The 16975-nt window shown below is 36.5% G+C and overlaps 2 protein-coding genes and 1 non-coding gene across 4 annotated transcripts; all 3 read right to left on the bottom strand.

Moving 5' to 3' along the window:
• Positions 1-71: 71 nt before the first annotated feature.
• Positions 72-3716, bottom strand: LOC147569197 (Transducin/WD40 repeat-like superfamily protein). The gene is made up of 8 exons (XM_086655656.1): positions 3496-3716; positions 3137-3353; positions 2959-3054; positions 1793-1867; positions 1511-1621; positions 1248-1339; positions 677-761; positions 72-581 (listed from the first exon to the last, which is right to left on the bottom strand). The coding sequence occupies exons 1-8, from the start codon at positions 3639-3641 to the stop codon at positions 240-242; spliced, it is 1164 nt and encodes a 387-aa protein (XP_086511782.1). The 5' UTR covers positions 3642-3716; the 3' UTR covers positions 72-239.
• A 3799-nt stretch (positions 3717-7515) lies between these two features.
• On the bottom strand, positions 7516-11346 carry LOC147569196 (uncharacterized protein OsI_027940-like). 2 transcript variants are annotated; one of them, XM_086655635.1, is made up of 6 exons: positions 11219-11346; positions 8957-9143; positions 8484-8643; positions 8337-8368; positions 8072-8252; positions 7516-7839 (listed from the first exon to the last, which is right to left on the bottom strand). In XM_086655635.1, exons 1-6 carry the CDS (start codon positions 11221-11223, stop codon positions 7760-7762), a joined length of 645 nt encoding a protein of 214 aa, XP_086511761.1. In that variant the 5' UTR covers positions 11224-11346; the 3' UTR covers positions 7516-7759. The 2 variants fall into 2 exon arrangements, with proteins under 2 accessions (XP_086511761.1, XP_086511760.1); XM_086655634.1 differs by having other exon boundaries at positions 7516-7873; positions 8037-8252; positions 11219-11342.
• Positions 11347-16275: 4929 nt separating this feature from the next.
• On the bottom strand, positions 16276-16357 carry TRNAS-GCU (transfer RNA serine (anticodon GCU)). Its single transcript has one exon. It is a non-coding gene; the product is annotated as a tRNA-Ser (tRNA).
• Positions 16358-16975: the final 618 nt, after the last annotated feature.

The following is a 16975-nucleotide window of genomic DNA, read 5'->3' as shown; positions in this document are numbered from 1 at the left end:
ATGGTATGCAAGAGATATCATATAGATTTATATGCTACTACTTACCAATATATCATATCGTAACAACTGTATTTAGATAGGAATGGCATGTCTTCTATTCGAGAATTGAATACATTGTCAAGCTATAATATTAATTTAACAAATAACACTCAAAATTGTTCAACAATCTCACGTATTATTCGCAAAACTTTAATAATACAGAACATGAACAACCATCACAAAAATCATGATTTTGTTTCCTAGTACGGTCGATGTCTACTGATCCTAGTTTTTGGAGACTTCATCACCAGAGAACTTGAAATCCATGACCCTTTCTTCGAAGATTCATCTGACAACCAGCAACATAGTCGACCATCTTCCCCACCTGTCCATCCAAAAATACCTTGAAATTGGGATGAACTAGGCAACACAGTCCTTACTATTCCTGAGTGAGCACCTTCAAGAATAGCTTCAGGAGATCCGATGGCTCTAGCTCCTTTATAACTTACAGGAAAATATCCTAAACTGCCAGCATTTGTACCTCCGATTACCCATAAACGATCATCAGCTCCAGAGTAGTGGCAATCGACAAAGTAATCGACCTGCAAAAAGGCAAAGCAAGACAAGAAAAAATAAAAAGACTGAGCGTGATGAAATTGAGTGGATGGTCATGTTCAAGAACACGAAAGAAACTCACTTGATCAAGTGTCCAGCTATCAGAAGCTAATGGACGAGCATCGGGGAAGTTTGCTTCATTTCGTCCTTCTCTCCAATCCCAGATACTGCAAGTGGAGTGATGAGTCAGGATTCTTTTTTTTAAATGAGGCACGGAAAAAAACTGAAACGAAGATAAAAGCAACACAATATGGGGATTGGATATTCTGTACTGGAAGGTCAAATGTCGAGATAAAGCAGGCCAATTAACCCTTCGTACATGATAAACTTTAGTAAACTAAAAGCAACAGAGAACATCTAAATGTTTTCGAGAAAACCTTAGCAGGCTAGCTAATGATCAAGAAAGTTTCATGTAGTCAAGGGATAATCAGGGAGAGCTTCTGCTCGTGATGGACAAGATCAAAAACTTGATATGGTTAGTGATGAAGGTGTTCAAGTGTTTATTCTTTCCATGACTTTGTCTTTCCAATTTAGTATCATATACATGTAAAAGATACTCGAGTCTAATAAGTAACATCTTTATAAACGTACAAAAAGAAAAGAAAAAAAGACTACATAGAGAGGATGCACACAGAGAAGAGTTCCAGGTATACCTTAATGTTTCGATGTGTGTCAAACACCAGAGCTTTTGATTCATCTCCCCAAAGAATCCAACTTTTCCAATCGACGTCCCCACATTAATTACCTATAAGATGTAAGAGAGACCTGAATTAAATCAAGGCAAAGGTTCATCCAGGTGGAAAAGATGGAGTGTATCTCATTACTAGCAACAGAAAAAACACTTCTTATGGGATTGAATATTACACTCAAATCGTAGAAAATATTATAAAGTAACCGGACATTGGGATGTACTTACTGACTCCAAATGGTCATCATCGTTGATATTCCCCTCGGTATCAATTGTGCAAATTAACCCGTCGACAGATGCAGTAACAAGCTTGTTTTGATGGTCGGGAGCAAAATGGACCTAACAATAACAATAATGATAATTATAATCAAGCAGGTTTAACAAAGAGACCAGCAAACGACTTAAAACATTATGTTTGCCATTAGTTATCGAAGAAGAATTATTTCAGATAAATTATTCAGAAATTGTAGTTTCAAATATGACACGATGAGAACTGGCAAAAAAAAAAACCTGAGTAACATCTTCCATATGGGATTCCTCCAAGCATGCCACTTGCTTTCCGTTTCTTTGATCCCAAAAGAGTATCTGCAAGAAACTAAATTTTAAGATTCCTCTTACTAGTGAAAAAAAGGTCTTCGCCTTTGTTTGTAAATGTATGCATTCTCATTGGAGATTAAATTGGCTACCTGAATACACAATTTTAGGTCAATCCGTTAGAGCCCACTGGGATTCTAGTCCTCCAAAACCACTATCATATTTCTATGACAGTTTATAGTTGAAGAAAGAGAAGATATTTACAGAAGAAGAAAAAAAAAAATCACACTTTATAGTTTGATCGTGCTCTTCACATCATTCTACTGCTACATATGCTAAATCAAAGGGTGAAGTTGCTAGACAACCGATACTCAATATACCAAGAGTTAAAGGAATTGTATAGGACAGAGGAAACACTGAAACCACACCCTAAAAAAGGTGATGAAAAACTAGCTTCCAAGCAACTTGAAGGATGAAAACAATTAAACAAGTATTATTAGTTCCTACGTGTATGTCAACTTATCACCAAGATGTTAAGATTGACGACAAGAATATATCCCAAGAGTAAATCAAGTAATATTGTTGCCAAAAAAGTGGTAAAACTTTCGTTCTAGGCTATGACATACTGTTTCTGTAGCATGTGTTATTATGGTCAGAAACTAGTAGCACGTTCAAGTAAATTTCTGTCGCCACTAGTAAAGTCATAGACGATATATGATACCAACACGAAAAAAATTGCTACTTTGGCTCCACTTGTCTTTGGGTTATTTTACAAATAGAGACATCCCATTATGGCTTTTCCGGTGTTCGTTTGCTTAACATCATAAGGACAAATTTCTAATCATCCCACATGAATTTTGGAACAAAAAGGTGTGAATAGTTATAGCTCTTATTTTTTGCCGAATTAATATGGGCTAACTAGAACTTGGGTTTTGCACACAAATAAGCACTACCAAGACATAAATGGATGTGAATATTTGCGAAATTTCACGAAAACAAAAGAGAGGGTTAATTGATCAACCTAATCAAGCTTCAAAGTAAAACCTCCAGAATTAACTAAATAAAGCACAAAACATTTCGAAGAAAAGAAGGCATAATAGATGAAGTTCTCAAAAAGGGGGGGAAAAGTGATGAATTATTACCTCAGTATTACACCCAGCAGCAAGAAGATTATTAGTTGAACCACCCAAAGAAAAACTGAATACTTCTCGAGACGGCCCAGTATTAAACAATGACACCTGATAATCATCATCAAATCAAATACAAATTTACAAAGAAAAACTGAATACTTCTCGAGACGGCCCAGTATTATAATAATACCTGATTGAAGTTCCTGATATCCCAGAATCTAACAGTACCATCAGAAGAGGAAGATTGGAGAATATTTGGTGAAGATGAATCAGAGGAGAATGAAATTTGGTGTATGGGTTGTGAGTGTCCTTTACAATCACCAATATATTGTCCTGTTACTGGTGAGTATAACTTAATCGAGTTTGTTGATAAAGATACTGCAAGTACTGAATTTTCATCACTTCCACTATTCCCAATAAAAAAAACAAACAAGATTAAATCAAATAAAGTTTAAATCTTTGACAGAAAATCAACTACTCTAATCAATTATCAATCTGGGTGGGTAATGGGTATGTTTATATATATAGAGAGAGAGAGAGAGATGAAACCTGGAAGTGATTTGAAAGACATAATCGTCGCCGAAGTTGGTTTGGATGGATTTTTTGATACCCAAACGCTTAAATGTAGATGGATTTGTTGATGAAGTAGTAGTAGCTGGAGAATCTTCCACCTCCATCTCCATATCCATGTCCATGTATTTCTCTCTCCTCTACTACTTTCTCTCTCTAGTTCTGAATTGGACGCCTTTAGAGTTGGGCGGCCGTTCAAGAGGGGAGCGAGAAAGAGGCGGAGGGTTTTAGGATGAACTAAAAGCGCCCATTATAAATGCATCATTAGGCGCCCGAACTACACACAAGACTTCCCAAACTTCGGTTGTAAAAGGGCCAGAAATTATGCTGAGCGCCTTTAGACCTTCCCGTTTTATACCGTAGTTGTTGATTTGTAAGAGCATCTCCAATGCAACACTCTAAGAAAAACTCTAAAATTCTAGTTATCAAGTGTGAGTTAAGATTCTCTAAAATCTTTTTTGTCTCGAATAGTAATCTCTCAAATATCTCTACTTGGTACACATGTCAGTATGTCACTCTTGAATTCAATAAGAAAGAAATAATAAGAAAACAAAATTTTCTATTGGTTAAGATTTTAGAGTGACACTTAGAGAGTTTCAAGAAGACATTCTAATTTAGAGTGTCTCTCACCTCTATATTAACTGTCTCCACATCATCATGGAGTGTCAATTGGAATGTCTCATTGAAAAAGTTTTGTTTACAAAATTTCTACAGATCCTAAGTGGCGCTCTATGTTTTAGAGTTTGAGTGTCCCATTGGAGATGCTCTATCTTGACACTTAGGAAATAGAATCTTAACTCGCACTTGACAACTAGGCTTTTAGAGTTTGTCTTAGAGTGTTCCAGTGGAGATGCTCTAAACTTATGGATCGTCTGTATAGGTCTTTGTTATAGGCCCTCATTTGTTTACTCATGGGCACCCACTTAGAGCATCTCTAGGGGTAGGGATCGGTCCGGGTCGGGCTGATCGGTTTCATATCGTTCATCAGATCGGGTTGGCCGGGCTTTGAAAATCTATGTCCGTTAGGGTTCTCAGCCTTAATCGGGCGGGTTATATTAAAAAAATTACTGTCAAGAACCCGTCCAAGTCCGTGAAACCTTTCGGGTTTCTCGGGTATCAGACTTTCACCAAAATTTTGAAAGATCTCGACCGAAATGACCAAAATATTTCTATTTCCATCTCTACCGAAATTCCCATCGAAACTGAAATTTAATTAAGTCACTCTTAAGTTTTAACAATGCCTTGCCAAAGGGCACTTCAGACAACAATATATATATATATATATATATATATATACTTAAAATATTTAAAAAATATCAAAGTACATTTAATCAATTTTATACAGCATTCCAACGGGTCGCTACGATATTTTGTCACTTTGGTCACCGCCACCATACAACCGTCACATCCATGGTCCACCATCATACCTATATGCGATAATGTATAATATGAGTGTACTATATATATATATATATATATGTTACACATACATAAATACATACAAGCAAGCATACACACAATGTACATAGGTATTATCGTTTAAATGGAAGACATTATCAAACAAGTTATGTCTTGTATATATTAACGGGCGGACTCGGGTGGGATGTCTGGTAGCACTTCAAAATCCGAGTCGACCCGTTTATTTCACCGAGTCGGTCAGGCTGAACCCGCCTTCGTGTTTCGGGTACCCGTGAACTTTAACGGACTCAGGTACCCATGAAGGGTTTCGGGTTTTTCGATTTTTTTCCCAGCCCTAAACATCTCCAATGGGAGAAAAACTCTATAAATCGTGGTTGTCAAGTATCTATAGAAAAAATCAAGAAGGCATTATGATTTTAGAGTGTTTCTCTTGAGAGTCTTTATAATTTTTCCACATCATTACAAAGTGTCTAATAGTGTGTTCTATAGGACAAAGTTTTTTTTTACATAAATTCTAAAATATTTAAGTGGAGCTCCACTGGAGATGCTCCATCTTTTTTGTATTTTTAATAGAGAAATTTAAATAACTCTATTTGATGTATGTGCTTCTAAAAGATCTTTCATACTGGATACCAATGTCCTAAATTTAATAAGAAAGATATAATTAAAAAATAAAATATTTTATTGGTTTAAATTTTAAAGTTTGATGAGGTGGAACCTAAAGAAACTCAAGAACGCGCTCTAAATTTAGAGCGTCTCCAAGCAAGATTCGAACTGAAAAAGCTTTGGTTTTACCTATTGATATCTTTAAAAGAAACTCATCCAATGCAAAACTCGACGAGCCACGAGATATCCAATTATGAGATATCTCGAGAATAAATTCAATATTTCAGATTCTTCTTGAAGGTAATTATACACTCAATATAAAACGATACTGGTCATGTAAAAAAGGACACCTAAATAATTTTCAAGTTTTTAGGATGTTGCATTGGAGATATCTTTTGAGTTGAATCTTAATAGTATCATCTCGGATAGAGAAATCTCAATTTTGCTTTTCAATTGAAGAATGTTTTCTAACTCTAAAAAGCTTAAATAGCACTTTTTTTTTTTTGTTAAGGATGCTTAAAGATAACCCACGATTTTGGGGAATAAAGAAAAATCTCTGAGGTATAAAGACTTAAGAGACATATTTTCTTTTTAGACCAAAAATTGACATGATTGTTATTAACCCCTAATCTTCATCTCCTCACATCTTCATATCAAGTCTCAAGAACAACAAAGTAAATCAACCCACCAAATGCTCAAATTCTGGCCTACAAAAGATAAATAATATATTGATACCATTGAAGAAAGAATTTTTTTTTCACAAATGTCATTTAAAAGCTTCAACCAATCCACATGATCTTCTAAAATCTAAAATTCCTCATTAGAGTTAGCCACCACCTCCATGTTTTCTTCTATAGAACAAACATTGTAAAAATTCTCTTTTTGTGCCTAAATCTCACTCTACAATTATCAAATTTTACCTTCAATATGCAGGAATGAACAACAAGCACAACAATCATAAGAAACCCTAAGTTATAGAAACTCGTTTATCTAAGAAACCCTACATCAGGGAGATAGAGATAGATAATTTAGAAACCCTAGATTAGGGAGAGAGATGGAGAGAGAAAGAGAATGACAGAAAGAGGGAGGGGGAGAGAGAGAACGACAAAGAGAGGGGGAGAGAGAGAAAATTAGAGAGAGAAGGAGAGAGAGAGAACGACTAAGAGAGAGGGGGAAAGAGTGAACGCTAGAGAGACAGATGGAGAGAGAGAGAGAACGACACAGAGAGAGAGAGAGAGAGAGAGAGGGAGAGAGAGCGAGAACGGCAGAGAGAGGGGAAGAGAGAGAACGACAGAGAGAGGGGAAGAGAGAGAGGAGAGAGGAGAGAGGGAGAGTTTGTTAAATTCAGTGGGAGAAAGAGGAAGAAAGGAGGGATAATGAAGAATGAATATTAAGGGATTAGTAAAAATCATGTCAATTTTTGGTCTAAAAAGAAAATAGGTCTCTAAGTCTTTTTATTCTGAAGATTTTTCTTTATTCCCCAAAGCCGCTGTCATGCTTAAAGTAATCTAAAATTTAATTTTTTTTATTAGAACTAAAATTTAGTTTGGGTGACACACTAGAGATGCACTTATATAATCTATAAAGGACTCTTATATCGTTAGATAATACTCCATATATAAGTTTCCACTGTATCATTTTGAGAAAATTTACACTTCCAACAAGCTTGTGCGATTTTGTCCCAACATTTTCATGATTATTATGAAGCAGAAAAACATCGTCGGGAGTCACACAAAAATCAACGTAAGAAGGTTCTAAAATCATATTTACAAGCAAGAAAAAGCCACAAAAGCATGGTAAAGAGTAAGGATTCTGAAAAGTAGTCAATACAACAAAATGCAGCCCCTCTTTAATCGATCTAATGATTTCTTCACCTGATCATTTTTTTTTGTTGAAAGCTTCTTCACCTGATCATGATATTCATAAACAATTGTCCTGTTAAGATTATGGTGAAATGGAAACAACTAAGAAGCATTTGAATCTGAATAGAGAAAAAACTAGTTTGGAAAGATTCAAGAACACTTGAGTAAAAACTAACAGTTCTGCTACAATAAGGTAAAATGAAGGCACTCTGGTGCATAGTCTCACTCTAATTCTAATTTAGGATGAACACTTTCCAGTTAATTGATTGCAACCATATTTTCAGACAACTTTATCTGGAAATTAGTATGGAAACTAGAGTTTTAAGTCATGAAGATGGACAGCTCAACAACGTGGTTCAAGCAGACTCTATTTTCGCGTCTGAAGCTCCATCTTTCTTTTCAGCTTCGATTTCTCCAGGTTTCTCCACTTCTACATCTACAATATAAAACAACCAAGTCAGGTTCAAAATCTGTGGCCAAGTGCTCCAACTCATATAGGTCAAAGGAGAACTTTTTTTTTTGATGAAATAATCTGTCGGATTCTCATCCTACAGTTTTACATTGTTGGGGATAGAAAGACTCTGAATAAGTAGTAAAATTGAGCAAGGGAAGTTCAATTAGATATCATTGTACAGAACGGATGTCATTGAAGGTTAGGATTTCATTACCTTCATCATCGTCACTCTCGTCAAAACCACCCATGTCACCCATACCTCCCATACCACCCATACCTCCCATGCCGCCCATACCACCCATCATGCTGCTCAAATCCATGCCGCCCATACCGCCCATACCGCCCATGCCGCCCATACCGCCCATGCCGCCCATGCCGCCCATACCACCAAATTGCTGTGAAAGATAGTACGAAGAAACATTAGAAAAATAGCAAAGCAATTTTTTGAGAATACAACAAATAGCATATCACATTCATACCGAGAAATCCATGCCTTCGGCACCAGGTGGACCTGAAGTAAAATTCAATAAGATTAAACCAGTGATATGTATCGAAACTACACAATACAATAAAGTTATGTAGGAGATTAGGAAGGGAATGTTTGAAAATTGAGTGGAAGAGCTGACCGCTTTCGTCAACTTCATCTTCATCTACCCATTTGTCCCAATCTACTTTAACATAGTGGGGTGTTTTTTCATTGCCACGCAACAGACTCTTCCACCAGCCTTTCTCGGCTTTTTCAATAACACAGAAAATACTCCTCACACCAGTGTTAATTTTGCTTTCCTGGTAATATTTGAAACAAAAAGAATCCGTATCAGTGGGAATTGGGAATCTCACAACAGAGATAATGCCTGAAAGTTAATGATGAAAAGCTTAAATATCTCAAAGAGGCATAAATGGCAAGCGATTCAGGTCAAGCAGAAGGGCTTAACAATTAACATTTGCCACCACCAGCACATATAAATTTCTCACTAGTAATATTTTTTTTTTTGCAATATATCTAAGAATATATATATGTATAAACATATATGTCAGCCCATGCAAATCAGCATCGGAGAACCAGCATTAACCATCGTTACAAAGTATCTCTTCTTACCTCTGCATTGACCTTATCAAAAAGCTCCAATTTCAATTCATACTGACTGTTTCCTGCTCCAGCTGTAGCAGAGAATGTAAACACTCCATCCTTGTCAAGATCAACCTTTGCATCTTTCGAATCAGCTAATAGCACTGTAAGGTATACCTTATCTTCCCTTTGTGCCCACTTCACTTGGGGATGAAGACTACAGAGTTCCCAACAAATGCTTTTTAGAACATCACAGTGAACTCAGAATTACGGAAAGAGCATGATGGAACTAAATTACCATCTATTCCACAGAAATTCAATTTATGAAGCTGGTAAGAGGATACAAGGCATGTCCCTTTATTGGGCCTATCAGGATAAGCAGGTAGAATAGGAAATGACTACATTAACAGTTCAACCTATGGCAGGAATACTCATGCACTTATTTCCTAGTAGAATCTAGCTGCCACTTAACAACTTAGTGTAAGATATCTAACTAAGATCCACATTCCAAAAAAGAAGGTAATATAAAGTACAAACAGTCATGCACTGATTTTGCAGTAGTCTCTTTCATGATGTAGGATTTCTAGTACATTAATCATAAAGTATAAACAGTGACTAGGAGGGAGAGAAAGAGAGCGAGAGAGATAGGGGTGGGTTTTTTCCCGCTTCTGTTCTCCAATACTCCTAATAAAGGCCGATACCGATCCAAGACCGAGCCCGGACGAGGCAGCAGGGTATTGTCCTGCACCAAGACCTAAAATATAACCTCCATTCTTCTGTAGTCCAATGTGTGGAATCACCTTCTTCTTCTTTAAACTTTGAATCTTCTTGTGTTATTCACTTCTCCTTAGTTCTTAATCTTAGTTTGTACTACTCTCTCTAACTTTATTTCCCTTTTGTATTCCTAATCTACCAAAACTTTTGAAGTTTCTATAAGGGAATAGACCTAGAATATTTATATTATATTAGTGTTAATTATCTTAGACTGATTGGGAATATAATAAGTAGTTAAGAAGGTAATAAATATTTAGTATGCAATTAGGATTTAAAGTTTCTAACAGAAAGCCCAAAAAATTTAAAGCTGCTATTCAGCCGAGACAAGTAGGTTTGTCTCGGTCTGGATCTGCCAAGATAGACAAGAATCTCGGCCAAACCCTAACTCGGTGTTTCGGTCGAGTTTCGTCTCAGGAGTCGGGAGAGGTCCGAGACCGAGCCGAGGCACGAGATTCTCGATCATCTCGGCTGAGACAGACTACATAGCACAAGGAAACCTCAAATGGCTTGGGTAGATTTGGAAATGTCCCACGAGGCCACGACCCAAAAATTTGAATAATCCTTAAAGGACGCCCAAGGCAAAACATGGGTGCCCTAGCAAACACATGGGATGGCCTGGCCACGACATGGCAGGTCAGGAGTGAGTGACCAACTACAATTCATGAATAGACAGCCTAAGGGGAAGACTTATCACTTACGAAGAATTTATAAATGAAACACGATGTTATCAATTGCGGAAATATGTCTTGCTCGTGATATAAATTTTTCAGACGAAAAAGGTGTCCCGTCGCATGATTCTGAGCGTTCCGCGTCGATAAATTATTTGCCATATCGTTCTCATTTACTCCCGCAATCATGTATTTTTTCTCCACAAAGAAGAAAAACTTATAAAATTACTAATTACTAGAGAGTAGAGACTTTTCATCTAATAAAGATGTTAAATTTGTCATCATCCAACTCAAAACAAATTAGTAATGAGTTGAGAGGATCTAAATATTATAATCTTGGTTACCGGATAGACTTTTCACCCTTTTGGACAGTTCTAACAACAGACTTCATAACTTCGGATAAAATAACAAATGAAAGCAATTTGCCACACGAAATCCATATCATAATTAGTAACTAGCTTACTCTATAACAAAACCAATTCATAAATGTGACAGACACTTAACCCGTACCAGTTAAGTTCCTCAACCTTCACTCTTCTAGCAATGTGACGACCCCTAAGGCCTTAACCCGTTAAGGTTCTCAAATATCTAACTTGAGCAAATAAACCCTAAACCCCAACATACAATCATACACAAACAACCCCAAAATTAAAAATCTTTACCCTAAAAGCAGCAAGACTAAATCAGATGACATCACATACAAACTTCATGATAAAAAAAAAACCATCTACTGAAAGTCTGAAACTTTATATACTACAAAACAGGGAAGATCTCATTGGTGAAAACAATCAAGGAACAAAAACTTTAAAAAGGAAACAAGAAGAACAGAGAGAAATCAAGTAGAGCTGACCTCATTTTTTGTCTTGAGGAAATGAATGAGAAACCCTAGAAAGTTCTGTGAGTTGTACTTGCAGTCTTGTAGAGAGAAAGTAAAAGTGAGAAGAGAATAGCGGGATACTTGGTTCTGAAGATACGTTCATTGTTCTTTATAAATGAGGTACATATAGGGCTGGGAAAACGGTCCCAGACCCCGGGGTCCGGCCCGGACCGTTAGAGACCGCTACCCGTAGCCAACCCGAGCCGGGCTAACCCGGCCCGATGAATCGGGCTTATTGGACCGGGACTCGGACATAACCTCAAATCTGAGTCCCGGTCCGGAAAGCCCGTCCGAGCCCGATTAAGAGCCCGATAGAAGAGCCCGATAGGTAGCCCGACAGGTTAACCCGATTATATCCGCGTGTCATGGTTTAATCCAACGGCTGAGATAGGGCGCCCCTTCAAATCATATATTAGCCGTTGGATTAAACCAACCACGATTATAAAAGACCCCTTCATTCATAAACGAACCCTAATCTTAATCTACCACCCCTCTTTCTTTCTCTTTCCGCCTCTCTCTCTCGTTTCAGAACGAACCCTAAGAGCATCTCCAATGGGACACTCTACTAAACACTCTAAAAATCTAGTTGTCAAGTGTCAAATAAAGATTCTCTTTCCTAGTGTCAATGTAGAGACACTCTACATTTGTTTGGTCTCTAATGGAGATCTCTAAAATCTCTTACTTAATACACATGTCCCTCTTCAATTCAATAGATAAAAAGTAGTTGAAAAGCAAAGTCTTCTATTGGTTGGAATAATAAAGTAACACTTAGAGAGTCTCAAGTAGACACTCTCATTTTAGAGTTTCTCTCTCTAGACACTCTATAATAAATGTGTCCAACTCATAATAGAGTGTCTAACAAAGTGTTTCATTGGAGATGATTTTTTAACAAAAACTTCAAAAAGTCACACGTGGCACTCTAAGTGTTAGAGATTGAGTGTCCCATTGGAGATGCTCTAAGAGCATCTCCAATGGGACACTCTAATAAACACTCTAAAAATCTAGTTGTCAAGTGTCAAATAAAGATTCTCTTTCCTAGTGTCAATATAGAGACACTCTACATTTGTTTGGTCTCCAATGGAGATCTCTAAAATCTCTTACTTAATACATATGTCCCTCTTCAATTCAATAGATAAAAAGTAGTTGAAAAGCAAAGTTTTCTATTGGTTGAAATAATAAAGTAACACTTAGAGAGTCTCAAGTAGACACTCTCATTTTAGAGATTCTCTCTCTAGACACTCTATAATAAATGTGTCCAACTCATAATAGAGTGTGGAACAAAGTGTTCCATTGGAGATGATTTTTTAACAAAAACTCCAAAGAGTCATATGTGGCACTCTAAGTGTTAGAGATTGAGTGTCCCATTGGAGATGCTCTAATCTATCACCCCCTCTCTCTCTCGTTTCATCTTCTCGAATCTTGAAGAAACTAAAACCGATATACCTCCATAACCATAACTCCATTACTATTTAGATTTGCCATGATTTGTGGTGTTATTTTCTACGATCTACTGTCTACAAGACTACAACTCTACATGTGGGTTAAAAATTAAGAACATAAGATGATATGTTCGGTATACACCGATGATCTACGGATCAAAAGACGCGTGAAGCCTTCAAACCCGACTTTGAATGATTTTATTTTATGATATTATGTTTTTTTTTTTATGTGATGATGATGATATGTAGTGTGTTTAAATCTTTGATTTGGGTTTTAATCATAATGATTTGTAGAGATCTAGGGGCAAAAACAACGAATTTCTTACTATGGTGCAATTTTTTAGGGTTTTTGATTATGTTCTTGTTTTGAGTGAAAATGGGAAGTTCAAACCCTTTTTTTAGTTTTAGTTCAGATCTGTTATTTGTATATTTAGCTGTTAGATTAAGACTAATTTGTGTTCAATAGTTCTTGATTTATGGGTTAATTTGACAGATATTACACTTGATTACCTACTTTTTAACCTAATAATACCCTAATTACAAAAATGCCTGGAGTTGTTAATGGTGGATTCAATAATGGAGATGAGATAGTGAGTGAAATAAATGGAAATTCCACACCTTTTGAGGAAAACTTGAATTTCCCTAAGACCCATTGGATCTATTAGTAAAATTTTTCTCAATATTAACCGAGTCCGTCCGGCCCGAGTTTCGTGGAGCCCGCTCGGGCAGTCGGGCTCGGACAGGCTACGGGCACTGATATTGGGACTTCTGTCCGGGCAGATCCGCCCGACTCCCTATCGCGGGCTCGGCTTATTCGAGCCCGATCCGCCCGAGTCCGGCTCATAATTTCCCGAGCCCGTCCGATTCCCACCCCTAGGTACATATAACAATCATAGAACTACCACTTCGAGAAAAACCTAAACTTCGTTTTACTAAGGGTCCGTTTGTTACGCGTGAAAATAGTGCCGAGAAAATCAATTTTCTGAATTAAATAGATTTATGAAGTAAAAAGATTTTATGAAGGTTTGGTTGGGTACGCCGGATGTATTGATGTGAAAACCGATTTCTTATAGGAAAAGAAAGTGCGGAAATGGACTCAAAACTTTTACCGTGTTTTATATGGGAAAACTGATTTCTTACTCACCTTCCACGGAACATGCGTTCTCTTTTCTCTTGTTACGCCACTTATGTAAGTTTCCCTCCCATTTTTTCATTCTTTTTCTTGCACAAATTAGTACTCGATGGATACGTCTTCCTCATCGCACCTGTTAGTATTTGATAAACCACAATTCTTAAAATCAACATTTGAGCAACGCATAGGTCATGATGAAATTAACAGACTTCAATATGGGAGAGAAATAAGGTTAGGATAGGGGAAGTTGTTTGTGATTGTCAAAGGTGTTTATTAGTGGGAATCTTCGTCACATTGGATTATTCAAGAACGACCTAATATCTTAGGCGTTTATTAGTAGGATTTGATATCCCATTTGTGTGTGTTTTAACATACATTCATTTTACTTTGGTTTCTGCTCAGAATTGTTTGCAGAGTCTTTAATTGTCTTTCCCATTCAAGTGTTTACTAACAACCAGAGGTGGCAAGCAAAAACTGGGTGAACTAACACCTTGGATTTACCTTCAGGTACTTATAATCTTGACAATCAATATTATTTGGCTTGTGTTTTCTTCTCTTGCTTAAATTCATATTACGGTGTCGTTTGGCAACACTAAAATAAATTATTTTTTTGTTGGGTATTATTTTTTATTAGGTTTGGGGATTTTGAAGTAGATTGTAGTTTGTACTGCTAAGAACAAGAAGTTTATCGGTGTTTACTCGAACTATGGTGTACTATGTGATTCAAAAAAGGAAGCATTCATTTATTTATTTTTTCAATTATCGTTGCGAAAGAGGACCACATTCCCATTTTTGTCTATACTAGTAGGACTTGGCTCTGTTGATACATAATGTCATTGTATTTAACAGTGCACTGAACTTAATACATCTCGATCACACGTAATCTGAAGTCGGAAATTCGTTTCTAGCTACTTTTTGTCTTGTATTCAGTAACATGTAGTTAGTTCTGATACTATGTCATTACATCCAAACTATTAGGAAATCTATATAACAAAAACATCTCATATTACAGAATCAATCACTACACTTTTTTTTTTGGTTGAACAAATCAATCACGAAACTCAGGTAACAAAAGATCTTGAAGCTATAATAACAAAATCAAGATATCATACCCTAGTCTGATCAAGGTAAAACAAGTTTGCAAGAGTCGATGATAATTCATGTTCAACTGGTATAAAATTATCTCAAAGTTTTATATATATCAGATTGAGTAATGTTGTGCGACACAATCATTATCGTTTCAGATAAAGCAACGTCCAAATTGATAATTTATCCTATATTTAAAGTAATATATTTCTATTGATGAAAATACATGGTATGTTTATAATAATATCCAAGACATATTGATCCTGGGTAGAAATAAGGTAGATTAAGGAATAAATGGGCGTCATGCCCCGTGTGATGGTCTCAAGGGTGTTTATATGAACTTAGAGGTCAAGATGTTTTTGAAACTAGGGGTGAGCAACGGTCGGTTTTTTTCGTTTTGGCTCGAGCCGAAGTCAAACCAATAAGTGGCGATTTGACTAAATCATCGGCCGAAGTCGAGCCGATCATTCGACCGACCGACAAGGTTCGGCTCAGTTTGGTTCGGCTCAGTTTGGTTCGACTCGATTGAGTTCGATTGATCAGTTTAACCAAGCATAATTTAGAGAAAATAGTAAAATAATTCTATTCATTTCATTGCATATACCAAAAATAGAAATCAAGAATCCATCGTACTTTTCCACCATTACATATACGAAAATTAAAGTTAAAATCCATCGTATGGTTTCCACCATTACAAACCAAAAACTAAAAAATAGAATTGTGAACTCGATGGTGAAGATGATAGCAAAAGTGAGAAGAAAAGTTTAACTTCTTTTAGCAACAACTTATTTGATTCTTTAGTTCAACAAAAAAAAAACTTATTTGATTCTTTGTTTATCTTATATTCCATCCAAACTACAAACTTAAGTAATAATGGATTGAAAGTGCCAACATATATTAACAGAGGAATTAGTCAATTACTTTGATTACCTGATCAATTGATTGTGTTTGATGTTGAAGACGGCTGAGACGACGGGGGACTCTGTGAAGAGTAAGGTCTTTTTATTTTTTTTATTTTTAGTTTAATACTTAATACTTTCTTAGGATTAGTATTAAAGTTTAATACTTTTTAATCTCTATCCCTGTTTAGCATATTGTATTGCGATAAAGAAAAACCTTCGGTTCGGTCGGCTTGGCTTGGGCGATTTTTAGAAACACAAGTCGAAGCCAAACCAAACCAAACTGGTTTGGGTTGATCGGTTTTTCTGCCGAATCAAGCTGAACAGTGATCGGTTCGGCCTAAAAACCGATCAGTCCGGTTCGACCTGGTTTGGTTCGGTTTTTGCTCATCCCTATTTGAAACGGTAAAATCAACCAATAGAAAACAGAGAAAATGAAGAAAAATAGAAAACACAATAATGAAAACGAAATAGCGACGCCTCAGAGATTCGAACTCTCGCGGGGAAACCCCATGTACTTAGCAGGCACACGCCTTAACCACTCGGCCAAAGCGTCACTTGTTGTCATATATTATTGATTTCGATATTAGTTGAGTTTAGTCAGAATCGGACAACTGAGGTGACGATCGCTGAAACTGACGATTGAACTAACAAACTAACCAAAAGTGTTACAGATTAGAGTGAGAAACTGATGATAAAGAGAGAGAGAGAGAGGTTCAAACATCAAACATGAGTTTTGAGCAGCAAACTTGCTCTGTGTAGAGAAAAAAGTCCCATTAATTATTGAAATAATTTGATCATATTCCTTTCTTTTGAGTGGATCATGAAAGAAGGTGAAGTTACTGATACTAGTAATAGTAATTTAATCATATTCCTTTCTTTTGAGTGGATCATAGGAGGCTGGTGATTATAGAGGAAGAGGATGAAAATAAAGTAGCGGTAGTTCATCATCAGAGGACGAAACGAGTTGCATCTCTTGATATCTTCAGAGGCCTTACTGTTGTGGTAAACAATTTTTCATTCTCTTTTCAATTTTCTCCCTATTCTCCATTCATTCATCCTCATCAGGAAAATAAATTATATAGGGTTTTCATAAACATTCTCCCGTTTTTATTTTCTTGCTAAATTGATTAGTTAAAAAATGCTAAGTTGCTTGAGAAAAAGGGGCTGAGAC

The sequence above is a fragment of the Eschscholzia californica genome, unplaced genomic scaffold (assembly GCF_041429995.1).
Source record: "Eschscholzia californica isolate CP2 unplaced genomic scaffold, dmEscCali1.0.p SCAF_1, whole genome shotgun sequence".
NCBI lineage: Eukaryota > Viridiplantae > Streptophyta > Magnoliopsida > Ranunculales > Papaveraceae > Eschscholzia > Eschscholzia californica.
This window is presented reverse-complemented; position numbering and strand designations above follow the sequence as displayed.